Source organism: Vipera berus, assembly GCF_964194415.1.
Source record: "Vipera berus genome assembly, chromosome: 1".
Taxonomy (NCBI): domain Eukaryota; kingdom Metazoa; phylum Chordata; class Lepidosauria; order Squamata; family Viperidae; genus Vipera; species Vipera berus.
Window position 1 is genome coordinate 178981684 of NC_138202.1, and position 18124 is coordinate 178999807.

The 18124-nt window shown below is 39.4% G+C and overlaps 1 protein-coding gene across 2 annotated transcripts in view; it reads left to right on the forward strand.

Annotated features, from left to right (window-relative positions):
- The first annotated feature begins 2002 nt into the window (after positions 1 to 2002).
- Positions 2003 to 18124, forward strand: part of ADAM23 (ADAM metallopeptidase domain 23) — a 77054-nt gene continuing 60932 nt past the window's right edge. For both annotated transcript variants that reach the window (XM_081315254.1, XM_081315255.1), the window contains exons 1-4: positions 2003 to 2069; positions 2489 to 3201; positions 4448 to 4674; positions 14477 to 14553. In XM_081315254.1, coding sequence (XP_081171380.1) covers positions 3009 to 3201; positions 4448 to 4674; positions 14477 to 14553 — 497 coding nt within the window. In that variant the 5' untranslated portion in view covers positions 2003 to 2069; positions 2489 to 3008. The remainder of the gene's footprint in view (positions 2070 to 2488; positions 3202 to 4447; positions 4675 to 14476; positions 14554 to 18124) is intronic.

Consider the following 18124-nt stretch of genomic DNA (forward strand, 5'->3'; position numbering starts at 1 on the left):
TTTTAACATAGAAATTCTTCCCAAAAATGACAATTGTAATTTTCCCCATCTTAATGAGTTAAACATATGATTACAGGAATGGGCAAAGTGAGCCATAATGCATCTTCTATTATGCCATAAAATTATATTCAGAAGTCCATATTTCAAAAGTAATATTGAACAGTTTAACTTCAACAAATTTCTAGTGTCAGTTGTATGTCAAGCAAAACTTCACAAAATAGAGGGAAGATTAAAAGAATGGTCCTAGATATGATGGAGGCCCCAAACTGCAGGATGGAAAAGACTTAAGGACTAGAAAACACATTTTTATAAATGTAAGCTGGGAATGAACCTAACTGAAATAAGTAGAATTTATTTCTGAGTAAACATGTCAAAACAAAAAGCAAATAACTACAGCAAAAAGAACTCAGGTTGGTGCGAGGCTTGATACATCCAAGATCACATTGCTAACATCCAAGGATAAATGAAAAACACAGGGAGTTCAAAAAGCCATTTATTTTTGTTATAGAAAGGTATTTTTAATTTGTGGACACAAAAATATGGATATCCCTTACCTCATTGACTATTGAAGAACTTGCAGGAAGCAGCAGTTAGAACAGTTTAGAATGATTGAGCAAATGTGGTTCAAACTGGGAAAGGACAGTGTGAAGATTATATTGTTTCACCTTATTTATTGGCAAGATATACTGTGAGAAATAAAAATTGAATTAAAATTGCAAGGAAAAAGATCAAAAACTTTAGATATCCTGAGGATATCTAAGTAGTAGTGAAAAAATACTTAAGGAGTTTAAAGTGAAGATTACAGTGAACTCAGAAGCTGAATTCCTGCTCAATAAAAATATAAAGATGTTAGCTGGGCAATGCTAACCAGCAGTGTTAGCAGAAAGGATCAATACAGCAAGATGGTGGTTGAAGCCCCACCTTCTTTAACTTCATTTAATGTCAAGAAACAAAAAGACCAGGGCTCTGATTACAGCTGCCATCATGCCTGTTTTGATCCCTCCTCTCCACTGAGGCTAGTGCTACCCATATTAATTCAGTGCAAATAGCTGGAGAAATTGCAGGAATAACTAACTTCATCTTACTAGGCTACAAAAATACCCAGAGAGGGTAACTATTGCCATGAAATAGATAGCTTGGGAGACAAGAAACTAGATGAAACATTTAAGTGCAGAAATGTCTTATGGACCAACAGGTGCTATTGCTAAGGCTGTGGCTGTTGTGAAATTCGGATAGTCAAAAAAGCCAAATCAGGAAAAAAATGCTTTTGAATTGTGCTGGCCAAATTTATTGGACTGCAAAAAGAACAAACAATTCAAAACTAGATGAAACAAAACCACTGGAAGCACTAATAGTGATGCTAATGCTTAAGTAGGTGCCAGGTAATACAAAGTCATTGGAGAAAAACCTGACACTCAGAAAAATCAAGAAGTTAAAAGGCCTGTTGGAAAACAAGGTAACTAGATACATCCTTTCAATAAAGATGACAGCACAAATTTGCAAAAATTGAGAGAAGCAGTTGCTGACAGACAATTCTTGTGAAATGATGTTCATCTGGTCTCATAGAGTTGAAAGTGCCTGAATGACTAAAGAGGTTGTCAGGAAGATGAGTTTTACTTTTATATCAAGAGTGAATTATGACCAGGGAGATTGTACCAGAATGATTTTTCCCTCCTAAGCCCTCCATAATCATTCCCTAGATTTTTTTTTAAAGCAGCTACCTCTACAGTCCAGCCCTCTTGTTCACTAACAAGCAACGCTTGCGGTGTCTATTTGTAATTACAGTATTTATGCACTGGCCAGAAACTACTGAGAAGAAGGACCCAGAACATGGCTGGAGAGGCAGGAGCCAACTGCAAGTAAAAAAAAAGGCTGGTAACTGATGGTCCTTAGAGGTGAGGAAAGCAACCTGATTCCAGAGCATCTCAGCTGTTAAAATAATGCAACTCCCTTCTAGCCCTCCCCGCCTTTTTGGCTTGCCACTGCAGCAAATCTCGGGGGGGGGGGGAGGAGGAGGACGTAGGGACAAGGATTGCCCGGGAAGGAAGCGGGCGGAACGCCGCATGCAGGTTCGAGGGCCGCGCCGCTCGTCCCCTTCCCTTGCCCGAGTTGCTGCATCACGGCACCTGCTCGTTCCCTCCGCGCTATTCTCGCTCGCCCCTTAGCTCTAACGCCGCCCCCGCCCTGCCACGCCACGCCACGCCACGCCGCGCCCCGGTCCGATCCTCTCAGGCAGGGGTCTTCAAACTTGGCCCTTTTATGACTTGTGGACTTCAACTCCCAGAATTCCTCAGCCAGCTTTGCTGGCTGAGGAATTCTGGGAGTTGAAGTCCACAAGTCATAAAAGGGCCAAATTTGAAGACCCCTGCAGTCTCAGGAGATGAAGGAAGCATCTACTCCCTTCCCCCCCCCGCTTCGCCCGCATGCGCGCTCTTTTAACTCTGCCCTCCCCCGGCTCCTTCGCCTCCCGCCTGCCCCGTGACGGCAGGGGCTGCAGGTGCTGGGCCGGAAGAGTGCGGCCGGGTCTCGACGTCATCCTGTGCAGTGCGCGGGGCATTGAAAGGTGAATGGCAGAGAGGGCGAGAAGAGCGCGAGCGACTGTCAGTCCAGCCTGCAGCAGCGGCGGCGGCGGCGGCGGCAGCGGCAGGAGGAGGAGGAGGAGGAAGGCGGCGCCGCGGTTTGCTTTTGCTCTTCCCAGGAGGGGCGCCCGCAGATAATGGAGCGGAGGCGGTAGGAAGGTGTCGCGGTGGAGGCAGCAGCAGCAGCAGCAGCAACAGCAACGCCGGAACAAAAAGCGGAGTCACTGCGCCGCGTCTTCCCTTCGCCTCCAGCAATGTGAGGAAAGAAGTGCCGTGGCCGCCGCTGTGTGACCGCTCGACCGCCGGTTCCTTTCAGGGGAAGGGGGCAGTGCCGCCCCCCCCCCACCACCACGCTGCTCCTAACCATTCCGACGAGGCAGGCGACTCCCTTCACCGCCGCCCGCCCTCCCTCCCGCAAAGCTATGAGCCATGAAGCTGCCTGGCAGAAGTTCTCTGCGGCAGCCCTTTTCTGGCAACTGCCGGCCCCGCCGGTCCTCTAACGCTTCCTTCTCAGCCTGCCTGGCGCGGCTGCCTCTGCTCGGCTTCTTCCACCGTTTCCTTTTGGCGTTCCTGCTGCTCTGCTGGGGACGCCCCGAGAGCTGTGGGGTCATTGCGGACACCGGTGAGTGCGGGGTGAAAATGGGCTGGAATCTTCCCCTTCTTCCTCCGCAATGTATGGTGTTTGGGAAGTCAGCCCTCTTCTCCTTCGCCCTGCTGTTTACTGCCTTTTGAGTTACGTGCTAATGGAGATAAATAGCAGAGCCCTTTTATCTAGTTGTTCTTTCTTCCCCGGTATCCCTTTGGACTCCTCATTTCCCCTGTCGTGCTAGTTTCTTCTGATCGTGAACGGACCTCATACAGCACCCCGTGTTTTGCTCCTCGTGGTGAGAGGTTTTGCTAATCATTCACCGCCCATTAAGTATGTGCATACAGCTGCTTCTACACAGATTCCTTGACACCTTTCTATCCTGAGGATAGCGTTTTGTTTGATCATCTGCAGCAAATCGTTCATTGTGACTGCAGCTGAATTCTTCTTTCTTTTTCCTTCATACATTTGTGTAAAGGAGGAGAGAGAAAAAAACCTTACTGTTCTCATGTTGAAGATTCTTCATTGGTGTATATGGTGCAAACTCAGGCTTATGACCGTGGGCAAGATGCTGATGCAGCAAAATGTTTTTGGCAGGTTGTCAGAATTGTCATTTTTTTGGTGGATCTTATTTAAGAAGTATCTGAAGCAGAGTATGTGGGGTTTCTGTGTAGGGAAAGATATTTAGAATTGAGTTGAGAGCTCATACATAATATACAAACAGAAAAAGGAACTCCCCTGTGAAGATAACTCTTAAGCATGAAGAAATATGTATTTTCTTCTGTATGATCTCTAATATTTAAATATTTATTTTGAAAGAATCTAACAGAATTTCTTGAGATAATTTTGTTTAATAACTACACTTAGAATTTGCATTCTTAAGGTTTATGTGAGAAGTGGCCCTTATGTAAAGGGAATTGATTAATGTTCAATGGACACATGAATTCCATTTTTGAGAAGTTTGCAGATTTTGATCAATATTTCTGAGGAAAACTGACAAGAGTCATGGTGTTTGGGATCTGATTAAAAGAGCTTCCCTTCTGAAAAATGATTTTTTTACATTTAGATTATTATGTAAAAATACATTGTATTAAATACCCAATATTTCTGTAATTCTTTCTGCAATACATAATACTTTCATAAATACTAGGAAATATTTTAATAATGCATGTTGGAATCATCGGAATGATATCCTCTTGAAGGAAAATTAACAGAATTTAAAGCAGCTTATATAAAACGTTCGATTTCTCTGGTTTAATGTAGACCTGTCTGTCTCCCCTAGCTATCCATTGGAATGAAACTTTGGAAAAAACAGAAACCATACTGGCAAATGAGGACACTGCATTTCAACAGCCTAACAATAGTAGTAGCAAAAATAACAATTACAGCAGTGCATTCCAAAAAGAAATCACATTGCCTTCAAGACTTATTTATTATTTGAACAAAGACTCTGAAAGTCCCTACCATATTTTGGATACTAGGACAAGATACCAGCAAAAACACAGTAAGGTAAGAATTTCTAAAAAAGGAACATCCAGTAAAGTAGCTCAAAATAGTCCTGTCCCTTGAGGGATAGTCTTACTTTAGGAATGTCTATTCAGCAGATTGGTAATACCTCTGTAAAACTATTGCTGCATTGGCTTTAGGTGCCAGGAATGGCTGTTGGTTGTGAAGCTTAGTATCAGTACTGTAGATAAAACAAAGGAATATAACCTGATTTTCTATTAGAGGTTTAGATTTTTCCCCCTTCATTTTAACCAATTTACTTGAATTAGAGAAAGGGGCATGATAAAAACTAAATTTCTTTCACATAACAAGTATAGGAGACCTTGATGTGTTATGGATCCAAATTCTTTGTCTTTAGTAGATGTGTATATGTGTATGTACGTGTACACACACACACACACACACACACACACACACACACTCTAAAACTGCATCTTCCTGTAACTAAACTTAGTCACGGCTAAACCTTATTTAAAACAATGACACTTAAATAAGTTATGATTCACTTGTGTGCTTCAATTGTATGTTTAAATGAGTAACCTTACCTGTATCAAGACCTACAGAGTTCACATATATATCAGAAAAGCAATGTGAATGAACTTATTATGAGAGCAATTTAGAAGACTGCTTAGAATTTAGTCTATTGTGATTTCATGTTATCTGTTGTAGAGTCTTGTTTTTACTGTTCTCTTCCCAAAGTAATAATTAGGCCAAATTTGATTTGTCTCTCTTGTTATGATATGAGATCATATATTGCAATACTTTTATGGATGTTCCATTTCCTCTCTAAAGGTAGTACCGTATTTTAGTAGTCAAATAGCCATTTCTCAGTGTTGTATTATCTAAATATATTACATTGCTATTGAACACAATTGTGGTTAGTTTGGGATTGAAGATCCAACCACTTCAATTCTTAATAGAAAAAATTAAGAATGCATGTCTTATTTTTTAATTTTTTTAATTAATAATTTAAATTAAAAGGCAACTTTTTAATCATTAATAATTTGATGTGCTTTTCATTGAATCATGTTTGATAGTAAGTCATAACTTTTGGAATAATATGGTTTATTCCAAAATGGATCTATCAAAAAATGCATGACTTTGGCAAGATGGTCAGTTTCAGAAATTTGATTTTTTAATTTATTTTATTAATCAGTTCAGTAAACAAAGTAGTGAAGTCTATGTGCCACTTGACTCATTATTTTGAAGCTCAGGAGACCTTTGGCAGCTGTTTCTGATGAAACATTAGAAACTATTGTCAGATAAAGAAAACAGGGCATTCCCAGTGGTATATAGAATATCTCAACAGGACCAACACTGAAGAACATGAAATTAATATCTCTTGATCATATAAATATTAATAACAAATCCAGAGTGACAGTACGCTTGGCGGACATTCTCAAGAGTCTATGCTGTTGTGATCTTTCCAGAGTACTTTTCTCTTCTTACTATAGACTTTTATGTTTCAGTGAATGCAGCAAATGCAGTGAATACAGCTCTAGAATGCGGCTTTTAGAAGTCTTTTTAGGAAGCAATGCAGGTAGTCCTCGACTTACAACAATTCATTTAGTGACCGCAGTGAAAAACGTGACATGATCATTTTTCATAGTTACAACATTTCCAGCATCCCTATGGTCATATGTTCAAAACTCAGATGCTTTGCAACTGGTTCCTAATTGTGATGGTTGCTGTGTCCCAGGGTCTTGTGATCATCTTTTACAACTTTCTGACAAACAGAGTCAATGGGGAAGCCAGATTCAGTTAACAACCAGCTTACTAACTTAACAACTGCAGTGATTCACTTAACAACTGTAGCAAGAAAAGTCGTAAAATGGGACAAAACTCACTTAACAAATGTCTCACTTAACGAGAGAAATTTTGGGCTCCATTTTGGTTGTAAGTTGAGGACTACCTGTAGAATCAATCAGATCAGAGTAGAGCGGGAAGGGACCTTGGAGGACTTCTAGTCCAACCCCCTGATCAAGCAGGAGACAAGTGACTGTCCAATCTCTTCTTAAAAAACTCCAGTGATGAAGCAGCCGCAACTTCTGATGGCAAGCTGTTCCATTGTTGTCCTCACTGTTAGGAAGTTTCTCCTTAGTTCCAGGTTGCTTTTCTCCTAAAGGTGATGCAAGGCTGATTTGAACCAAGTGTTTGCACAACACAATTGTGTGTTCCTTTGAACTATGGGGGTTTGGCACTAACTCATCACTTACTGCTTTTATATTTATGTTCATAGGTGTAAACATTATCCCAAATAAAAAAATACATGTATTTTGTTAGTTAAAAGGTCCCACCTCTTATGAGAGATGATGATTTTGTACAAGATCTATGAAGTGACATAGATAATTAGTAAAATACTGTAACTAAGTGTTTAGTTTTTGTGAAAGTTATTCAGATGAGATATAACTCGTTGCTGGAATTAAACAGATACTGTTTCTCATGTTCCTTAGTATATGCTTGATAGATATATTAGTGAAATTGCAGCAGTTCCAATTCCTTATTCCAGTATGGTCTTTGCTGTTACTATCCTGAAAAACATAAGGATTATTGTGGGTAGCAGTACTCGTTTCCCAAGTTCTGTGTCCTTCCACTACCCATCAAGGGAGGGAGGCAGCTGTTTCAAGTGCTTTTTTGTATTGCAGTAATTAATTACTGCACTGAGAATATAATTGTTAATAATTATGCCTGCATTAAGAACATAGTAGTCTCTAGCTTTGCCAATGCAGCTAAAACGTTTGAACCCTAAGAGCTTTTAGTCAAGGTAGGACAACAGGCATGGTCAGTGGAGCCCAAAGAATGATTCAGCAGAAAATGCTTGACAGAGTAAAGGGACTCTAAATATGTGTCAGATGAAAGTTTTCTGCTAATGCTATATTCTGGAGAAGAGTCACCTCTAGGTGAGATGGAAGGAAGGAAGCAAATGTTATTTCAATATTCATTGCTGACTATAGGGGGAAGCATTCATCTCATTCTTCCTAGGAATGATGGGTGGCATATAAATTTAATACATTTAACAAACAAACTTCAGTTGTCATCCCATTTATATGTAACAAAAGTCTCTGCAAAGCATCTCTTGAACGCCCTTTCCAGTTATTGGACGGAGCAGGGATACTCCTGAGACAAGGGTATTTAGTACTGGATGTTTGCCCTTATATGAATATACGTAGGCTGAAACTTTATTTCTCCTAACCTGGAGAAATAATTCATATTATTTAGTTCCTCCTTTTTTGAGCATCAATACTTAAACTCTTAACACTTTGAATCACATACCTATTCTTTGTGGGCTTCTCTACTTATCTGAATGACTGTTTTAATGAGTCATGATTTCAATCCTGAAAAACAACCCACTCTCTGACCTAAATGAGGAGGAGCGGAGCCAGTGGAAGTTGGAAAGGAGAGATCAGTGGAAGTTCTAGAATCACATTCCAACATCAAGCCTGAGGTGCAACATTGGCCAGATAGGAATGTGAGTAGAACAATGTTAAGAGTTTTGAATTAAAGATTCCTGAAGAACAGAACTTTTTTCTGACTTTTGGGAGATCTGTCTTACATTTACTTGGGGGCTCACACTCCCTAATGGCTGCTGGTTATTGAGGGTAATAAGGAAACAAAGAGATAGAATAGTGCTAGTTCTAGCTCAGAGGTAAAACTCTTCAATGACTCTTCATTTTTCAGGATGGATGTGGAAAATTGTAGTTGTAATAGTTTTTCTTAAAATGGATGAGTTACATACATTGTTGGGCAAGTTGTCAGCTGAGGGTTGTCTGGAGACTTGGCCCAATGTGTCCAGTGGGTTCATCCCAATAGCTCTGCTTGCATGCAGAGTGAGGTCTTGGGAACCTTAGTACTCTTTCCATTTAGGAACCTTCTTGGCTACAATTCTGCTAATAACCGTATTATTTTAGCATCAAATATTATTTTAAAATAGAGGAAAGATCTATGAAACTGTATCAGTATATAAGATGCTTAGGCATTCCTGGGTATTTCTCTTTTTTTGAACAAAGTGTATTCCGTATAGAAACTGCATAACTACTGAACCATGGAATGTATTCATTTTTGCCTCCCTATTTTTTGGCTACTAATTTGCTGAATAAAGGATTTTAATAACTTTAAATTTGAAACTTTTGAATTTTGAAACATTGAGTTGGTTTAATAAAAGTATCTCAAATGGTCAGGCTTCCGGTTTGCCATCATGTCTGCCGTGGATGCTGGAAGGCGAGCTCCGTCTTCCGTGTTCGGTTTCACACTGCTGGGGGACCCTGGAAAGGGTCAATTGTTGCCCTGTAGTGGCGACAAGCAAGGAGGGATCTCCACTTCATCATGGGAGGGCAGTAGCCATTCCGCTTGATCCAGGGTAGCCCTTCAAACCGCTGGACGAAAGACCGGCCATAGAAATATGGCCTGTCACTAGGCTGCAGACAGCCGAAGTCAAACCACCAGGTACCTCTAAAGCAGTGCAGATGAGACTGGGTGAGATCTGAACCTCTCTTCAATCCTAACTATTTTTTCTACCTGTATAAGCTGCCCAAAGTATTTCCCCCCCTGTGGAGAGAGGGAAGGGAAATCCTATCCCACCCTCTAAGAGCAGTGGCAACTGACTATTCAGGGGAGTTTAAAATGCTGAAAGAATAACCTTATTTTAACTGGATTTATATGTTGGCTCAGTGGGTTAGGACGCTGAGCTTGTCGATCAGAAGGTCAGCAGTTTGGCGGGTCGAATCCCAAATGCCGCGTAGCAGAGTGAGCGCCTGTTACTCGTCCCAGCTTCTGCCAACCTAGCAGTTCTAAAGCACGTAAAAATGCAAGTAGAAAAATAAGGACCACTACGGTGGGAAGGTAACAGTGTTCCGTGCACCTTTGGCATCTAGTCATGCCGGCCACATGACCACAGAGATGTCTCGGACAAGCGCTGGCTCTTCGGCTTTGAAACGGAGATGAGCACCGGCCCCTAGAGTTGGAAACGACCAGCATGCATGTGCGGGGGAACCTTTACTTTTACCTTTAAACTTTGAGAACCAAAAGATTTCTTATCCTTACTGAAGATTTGGATTTTTACTTACAAGAAAGAAGTAAAATTGGGAAAAGAATTATAAAAATTTTGGACTTAAAAAACCTAAAACGGCATTGGTGATATCTTGTGGCTAAATCTGATACTACAACCTGTTATTGTCTAAAAGAGACTTGGCTTGAAGCGCAGACTACAGATAAGACTCCTTCAACCTTGGCAGAGCCTTGGTGGAGCCGTGGGCTAATGCCTCCTTAAGTAACACCAGCTGCCTGCAATTAGTGCAGGTTCGCATCCCACCAGGCTCAAGGTTGACTCAGCCTTCCATCCTTCCGAGGTAGGTAAAATGAGGACCCAGATTGTTGGGGGCAATAAGCTGACTTTGTAATAATGCCGCTTGGGGGTGTGTGAAAGCCCTAATAAGCAGGCATATACATAGAATGAAGGCTACTGCTAAGCTTGTAAGCCGCCCTGAGTCTTCGGAGAAGGGCGGGATATAAATGGAATTAAAATAAATAAATAAATAAAATAAATAAATAAATATCAGCTGTGAGAAACTCAGCTGTGTTCTATACCCAGTGATAAAATTATTTTCATTCCCTGATTGTAAAGCTTTTAATTTAATACACCACTAAGAGAATATGGATGAAGATCAGGGACAGATTCTCTCTATGGCTGAAAGCAATTCATGAAACTATTCTTACATCTTCTGATGAAATAAGATGCTATAGAAAAGACAAGATGTCAAGATGCTATAGACAAGATGTCAGTCTAGATATTCAAACCCTAACTTTGACTACAACTAAAGAATGAACTACACAGAACAGTACAGAAGAAGTGGAACAATCCAGTACTATGATAGAGGATTTAACTGACCAACAAAAGACTTTCTATATAAATCAGACGAAATCTGAGGAGCAAGAAGAAGAACAGACTGAAGGGAAGATAAACATTCCAGGACAACTATGGGGAGATGGAATAATAGAGAAACGATTTGCTAGCCCTCCCAAAAAATGGCGATTGGATGGTCTCTTTTATCTCAAATAATATATACAACAATAGAGGGATATCTGTTTGATGATTTAAAAACACGGTACATGGAAGGGGAGTTGGCAAAGAAAGAAAGCTAGAATAAGGCTGTAGAAAATTGGGGCTTGGATTTATTAGTGAGGATGTTATGTTACTAATTAAAATAGAATATACTTAAACAGATAAGATGTGTAATTTGAATACTAGATTTTGCTATAAATTGAGATAAAGAAAACTGGTCATTTAAAACTTGGAAGTATAAATATTGAAAGTTAAATTTGAATATTGATGGGAAATTAAAAATTGGGGAAAAATAAATAGGATATTGAATGTCTATAAAGATTGAATGTAAAAGTAATTAAGACATAAGTTAAAAATTTATTGATAAATGTAATAAACATGTTTTTACTTAGTTGATATAAATAAGAACTATTAGCTTAAATATGAGATAGTAGACATTAAGAGAAAAAGAGAGGACGTATTTGATGTTGAAATAAGGGAAGTTTTGGTTATTAAATTTAAGACATTTGGAAATTAGTAGAAACTAAGAATGTTATATTGTATTATCAACTAGATGATGTAAGAGGGTGAGAAATAGAATATACTCAAATAGATAGGATGTGTATCTTGAATATTAGACAATTTTGCTGATTTTATCTGTTGTGTCTTTAATGTAGGGGAGGAGGGCGATGCCGTTGTCCTGTTCTGTGTCTTGGTTCTTGGGGGGTGTCTCCCTTTGGATTAGGTTGGTAATTGTGTTTCTTTGGAATCTGTTGGAAATTAATACGTTTGTGAGAGTGTGTAATTTGGTTTTCAGGTGGTCTTTGTCGGCTAGGTGTTTGGTTCTGGAGATGAGGGTCTTGGCTACGGAGCTGATCTGTGCCGGGTGGTGATGGGATTGTGCGTTTAAGTAGTGGTTGGTGTGTGTTTTTTTTCAGGTAGATGGTGTGTCCTAGGGAACCATTGGGTTTTTTGTAGATTAGGACGTCCACAAGCACGAAGCTGAAGACACCAGCCTGAAGATGACCAGTGGGACCTTGTCGAAACGTCACCAAGACGCTCTCAATCTTACACGGGAAAAGACCCGAATACGCCAAGACCTACATACCCATACCCGTGAAAATCTACAAATATATATATGTGTGTGTGTGTGTGTGTGTGTGTGTGTGTGTGTTAAATGTTTGTTAAGCATTCAGAATACACTTGCTTAGTCCCTAGCAAGCCCCCCAAAATTTACACAAATATGAGCTGCCACTGCTGTGGTTACTGCCTGTGGATGGCCTTGGGCTAGGCTGAAACAGGAAATAAGATTTGTCCCGTGTCTGGGACTAAGCAAGTGTATTCTGAATGCTTAACAAACATTTAACATATATCTTTCTTGCTTCTCAGCTAAGAGAGAGAGAGAGAGAGAGAGAGAGAGAGAGAGAGAGAGAGAGAGAGAGAGAGAGAGAGAGAGAGAACATGAGAACAATAAACCAGTGGAATGGCTTGCCTTCAGAAGGTGTGGGTGCTCCATCACTGGAGGCTTTTAAGAAGACACTAGACAGTCATTTGTCTGGAATGATATAGGGTCTCCTGATTAAGCAGGGGTTGAACTAGAAGACCTTCAAGGTCCCTTCCAACTCTCTTATTCTGTTATAATCTACTACATTTCTCAAAAACTGACTGCATACACACATGCTTCCTAAAGACTCTCAGATGGAAAATGGTTAGTGGCAAATTAAATTTTGACATCGGGTCCATTTCAATTGCCCAATTTGATGTAATTTTGTTAATTTACTATGTTATTAATTTTTAAAAAATATTTTTAAATGGTGAGCATTTTACTATTTCTGCAAGCTTTCCCATATAGTTTCAAGGTACCAAACCTTGACTAAACTTAAACTAGTTTCTTAGGATCTGAAGGAACATGTTTTTAGTTTCTGTCTCTGTAATATAAACTGGCATAGTACTTTGTTTAGTTTCTGGGTAATAACAGCTACTGCTCTTGATAATTGAATGTCATGTCTAGCTATGTCCGTTTGGGGAGAGAATAATATGTTGTATTATTAATTTGGCAAAAATCATATAGAGGTAATCCGGAGCCTAATGTCTTTGTTAAAGCTGATGCTTCCTATCTGCAAAATGTTCACTCTTCCTCAACAAGCGTGGTGGCTCAGTGGCTTAATGACACTGGAGATGGTCTCTGCTCCGTGGTTCGAGCCCTAGCACTGTGTGTCAGAGTGATCTCCTGTCACTTGCCTCAACTTCTGCCCACCTAGCAGTTCAAGAGCATGTTCTATGAGAGTAGATAAATAGGTAGCACTTCGGTGGGGACACGAACTGTTACTTCGTGCAGGCAGTCAGATGCCTGCTGGCTCTGAACCTTCCCAGTTGCGATGCCTATTTCTGAGGTGGCTCTGGTGGAGAGAGCAGGGGCTTGGATGACACTGCAGGAAGAGCCGCTTGTCTTTCTGGTGCAAAGCTAGCTTTCTCTCCTGTGGTGCACCTTGGGAAACGTGCAGACATGTACTACATCAGAGCTAGTTAATTGGCAGCCAAACTACTATTCTGCATTAGTATTGTAGTCTCCTGGCTATTGAATCAATACTATACGCTAATAATACTCTTCCTCAAGCATTCATCTCTTTGAGGAGTTCTTGATGCTTCCTGAGCTTGGATGTTTGCTTACAGATGTTGCATCACCAGACTAGGGCAGATTCCTCAGTGATTAGATAACACAATAGCATTGAAGATGTTACCTAGTCTGGTAATGAACCATCTGCAAGCAAACAACCAAGCCACCCAGGACTCCACAAGACTCAGCCCTAAGCTATATATATTCTCTTCTATTGATTCAACTTTTTGCTCCTATTTAATGGTTATTATAGTCCTACTTAAGCATTTGTGAAAGTGCAGTGAATGGTGAACCAGAAATTGCTCCTTGAGCTGCTACTTACAGCTGCCTGGGGCATTTTGGGGGGAGTCTGCCTGCTTGACAAGATACTTCTTAACACATGGGGGGAGGTTCTTTAACTAAAGGGGCATTTCCGTTCCCCCTTAATCCTTTCTGGATTACTTCAAGTAATAAGATGCTTCTGAGAAATGTTGTGAAACTGCCATAGTTGATTATATAGCAAGGATGTTAATCTTGTGTTACAACTATTTTAACAGATTAAGAATTCATTTTGAGCCCAGACTCAATTAAAAATGCTACCAAGCAGCTTGAAAATAGGTAGCTAAAATATATTTTCCCCCACTATGCCTGCTAAACTATTGATAGGCCCATCTCTCATTTTGCCAATTTTTGATGTGCTTCTGGTAGAACAAAAAAGTTATTTTTAACAGCAGCATTGAGATGTAAAAATCTTATTCTTCAGAGGTTTGTTTGATTCTTTTTCTTGATACTTGCCCTACCAGAATCATTTATAATTAAGTAGCTCTTTCATCTAAAATTAATCTGCTAGCTCTAGTGCTCGTAAATTTTGTTTTAGGTATGACTTTTATGAGTATGGGTTTGGATACTGTGATTTTTATAGGTATGTTATTTTTATTTTCATTGTATGTTTAACAGACTGAAAATATGTACAGCATTAAAATCCCAGATAGCTTTGCAAGATGCACGTGTACATAAGACTCTAATATTTTTCCATATTATTTGAACTCAGCTGGGTAAGATCAAAATGAGACAGATTTATATGGACAATTTGATAAAACATAAATAAAAGTTTTTCTTATGCATATTTTTGTCTCCATTTCTGCCCTCACATTCTTCTCTTCTTTTTTTAGGCTGTGCATCTAGCTCAGGCAAGTTTCCAGATTGAAGCTTTCGGTTCTACATTTATTCTTGACCTCTCCCTGAACAAGTAAGTTTATATCTACGGTTCTCACTTATTTTGTTCAGTATAGCAGATCTTTTAATTAAAGTAAATATTTTAATGAAAGGAAAATTTCATAAAGTATACTAATTTCCTGGAAAGTGTTGCCAAACTGTAACGGTAGAGCCAGGACTCCATCTGATTATAAACAAGGGTGTTAACAGGTTACATCCCAGTTGGATGATAACTTAACATTATAAATGGGAGACCAGGGTGACCCAAAACATTACAAAACCTTACTGGAGCCTTATTGGAATTGTGGCTAAAATGTATGCAAACATTTATTGAGCAAAATAGAAGACTGTATAACGTAAAAAAAAATCTCTTAAAGAAGAAACAAGCTGGATTTAGACCAGAGCATTCAACAATAGATAATATCACCTTACAAGAAAACAACTGACTAATGGCAAGAAAATGTTTACCACTTTTATAGATCTCAGTGCGTGTTTTGATTCTATGAAGAGAAACATTTTGTGGAAGAAATTGGCCAAAGTAAATATGGAAGATTCTTACTCTTGTTTCCTCTTGGTTAGTGCCCATGACTCAAAAAACCATTTGAAAGTCTCTATGGGTGTTAGAGGTTCTCTAAGAGTATACCCATACATAAGGGTGTTAGACAGAATTATTTCCTAGCCCCAATGCTTTTTAGCCTCTATGTCAATGTTGTTCCAGGATTCCTGTATGCTTCAGACACTCATAATCATATGCATGATTAATAAATTTATATGGTACTTACGCCTCACTCTCAAATAGTCCTGAGAAGATTGTTGTGAAAGCTAAATACCTTCTTTAAACATCAATAAAATCAAATAAAATCTGACAGTATTTATCAAACACATAAATGGGAAGCCTATTAATCAAGTGAATTCTTTTACTTGTTTAGGAGTGGGTTTTGCCAACAGAGGGTTGTGGGTGAATAATTTTAAAAGAAACTTGGCAGAAGCTGAGGAAAGTACTACAAGATTATATAAACTATTTAATTACAATTACCCCAGGTACCTTGACTCCATACTCAATGTATTCAGGGCAAAAGTAGCCCCAATGCTGACTTATTGTGCTGAATGAAAGGGCCTTACAAAAGCTTCCTCACTTAAAGAAGTTCTGACCCATTTTTTTACAGGAGTATATTTGGAACTGATAAGAACACATCAGCTCCTGTGGTCAGAGCAGAAGCAGGTGTCAATTCCATACATAGCCTATCATAATTAAAATTTTCACATATTGGCAGAGAATCCATTCAACCGACCCTGATAGGTTACCCAAAATACGCTTAAATAAAACAGTTAAGTGTGGCTCAGCTCAATTCCTGGGTAAGCTCTACCCAGTGTTTATTCTCAACTAACACTTATGCAAGGCAAATTTTTAAATTTCTCAGATTTCAGTGTCCAAAGTGACATGGGAGTTATTGGCAAAAAATAAATAAATCTTTAAATTGGTTTGCTAATTTGAAAAGTACCTGTCAGTGAATTTGATGCAGTTCTTAAGAAGGGCTATTCTGGAACAGGATCTGAGTTGGTGAATTCCATCACCAAATGAGATACTTCCATCACCTGCCCTGTCATGAGAAGGAGGTGTATATGTGGTGCCACAGACTTTGAAGATATTGCTCATATTTTTGAGTGTTAACTGTATGCCCCATTTACACTAAGATAATTAAAAAAAACAGCCTACTGGGATCTGAATTGCAGATTGCCCTATTTTCTCCTGGGCTCTAATGTATACATTGTGAGCAGAAGTGCTAAATTTATAGTAAAGGCAGTTGAGATAAGAACCTGTTACATCAAACAGATTGGGGCATCCTGTAAAAGTGATGTATTTATCTGGCAGTTGAATCTTTGCATTTACTACATACGTATTTTATTACTGTGTTTTCTTTTATCTATTAACTATAGTATTAGATTCAATATTTTATTTTTGTTTTATCTTCTTTGATATGGTCATAAGACTAATAAATAAACTACTACTGTAGCCATACTCCATTACTGCTACAGTACTGTAATTGGTGGGGAAGGATAGCAAAGTCAATCACTGCATTTTCCTCCAATAGGAACTCATCTTATAGGATTCATTGGGAAAGGATTTTGCTGCTGAGGATGTGTCTCCTACATAAATTGAAATGCTAAATGCAGCTTAGGCTAAAATCGATTTGCTTCGGTTATCTATTCTCATTTCCAAGCCCTGCCTTGAGATGGAAATATTGCCTCCAAGCCAGGATGAACACCAGATTAATACCTTTGAAAACTCCACAGGGACCTCCTAATACCAAATACAGCTCACCCATGCTTTGCACCGGAACTGTGGCCCTCATAGGGTGAGGGAGAAACCCAGTGGGTCACTCAGTGGAACTTGATGCTATCCATTTAGTCGCTTAGTATCTGATTATCTGAGGACAGGCTTATCTTCATTAGGCAGTTTAACATTCAGAAACATGGGAAATACATTTTAAGGAGTTATACAGCAAGGCCACTTACCAGCTAAACGTGATAAAGGTGGAAGTGGGCTCTCTATTAACAGCTGTGTTCATGGCTCTTGACCAGCTTGGACAAATTCTTAAAAGACTGGATTGTTGCAATCACAGTGCCTCTGCGTAGGAATTGCACCAAAGAGTATCCTTAAAATTATAGATCGATAAGCTTGCTTAGCACCATCGCAAGGTTTATGCCAGGAGCTTGCAATAGAAGCTTTGTGACCAGCTAGAGCAGGAAATGTTCTGGATGGAAAAGCAAACTGATTTCAAAAAAGGTTGATCAGCTAGCTCTTGCAAAATCTGACAGAGAAATATTCAGTCTGTAGCCTCTCTTTATGTAGCATTTCTTGATTTATGCTTTGACTCCAACTTGTGTGATGTTCTTTGGAAGAAATTGAAAATTTCCTTTATGGATAGGAGGCTTTTATATTGCTAGCCCTCCAAGTTGGCAGGAAGGTGCTTCCTCTACCTTTCTTAATGCTGATGATGCTGTGATCATCTGGAACATCCCCGTTGGTCTTAGGACAGCGTTCTTGGCGCTTGCTCAATAATGCAAAGAGCACTACACTAAATTATTCCAAAACCAAAATTAAGGTGTTTGCCAACCAAAGGACTATTCCCTTACGGTATTAAGGTTCATTGTAATATGCATGAGATTCCACGTCTCAAGCAGATGAAGGGCAGCTCAAAAAAGCTCGGCTCAGAGATGAGTTGCACTCTAGCAACCCTTAGGTAATTTCAAGCTGAATTTTTGTCCCAGCTCACTTAAGGACAGTTTTCTTGGATAATTTTCTAGCTTTGCCTCCATTGAATGAGTCCAGTCCAAATTCTCCAAGGCGTCATTTCAGGTGCCTTCTTTTGCTTCTAACGAATCTCTATGCTTTTGATCAGGTGTGATGAAGGTAGAGGTATTTAATGGCATGGTCCTGAATACACTATGATTGATTTTGTATTATATTTCTTATTATATTATTTCCTTGTCTTTTATTGTTCTTTGGTCTTTGGCAGTAATAAAATTTGAGTTCAAGTTGAATTGGCACAATTATTTAAATATTTATAAGTATGCTATTTTAAACTATTTATCATTTATAA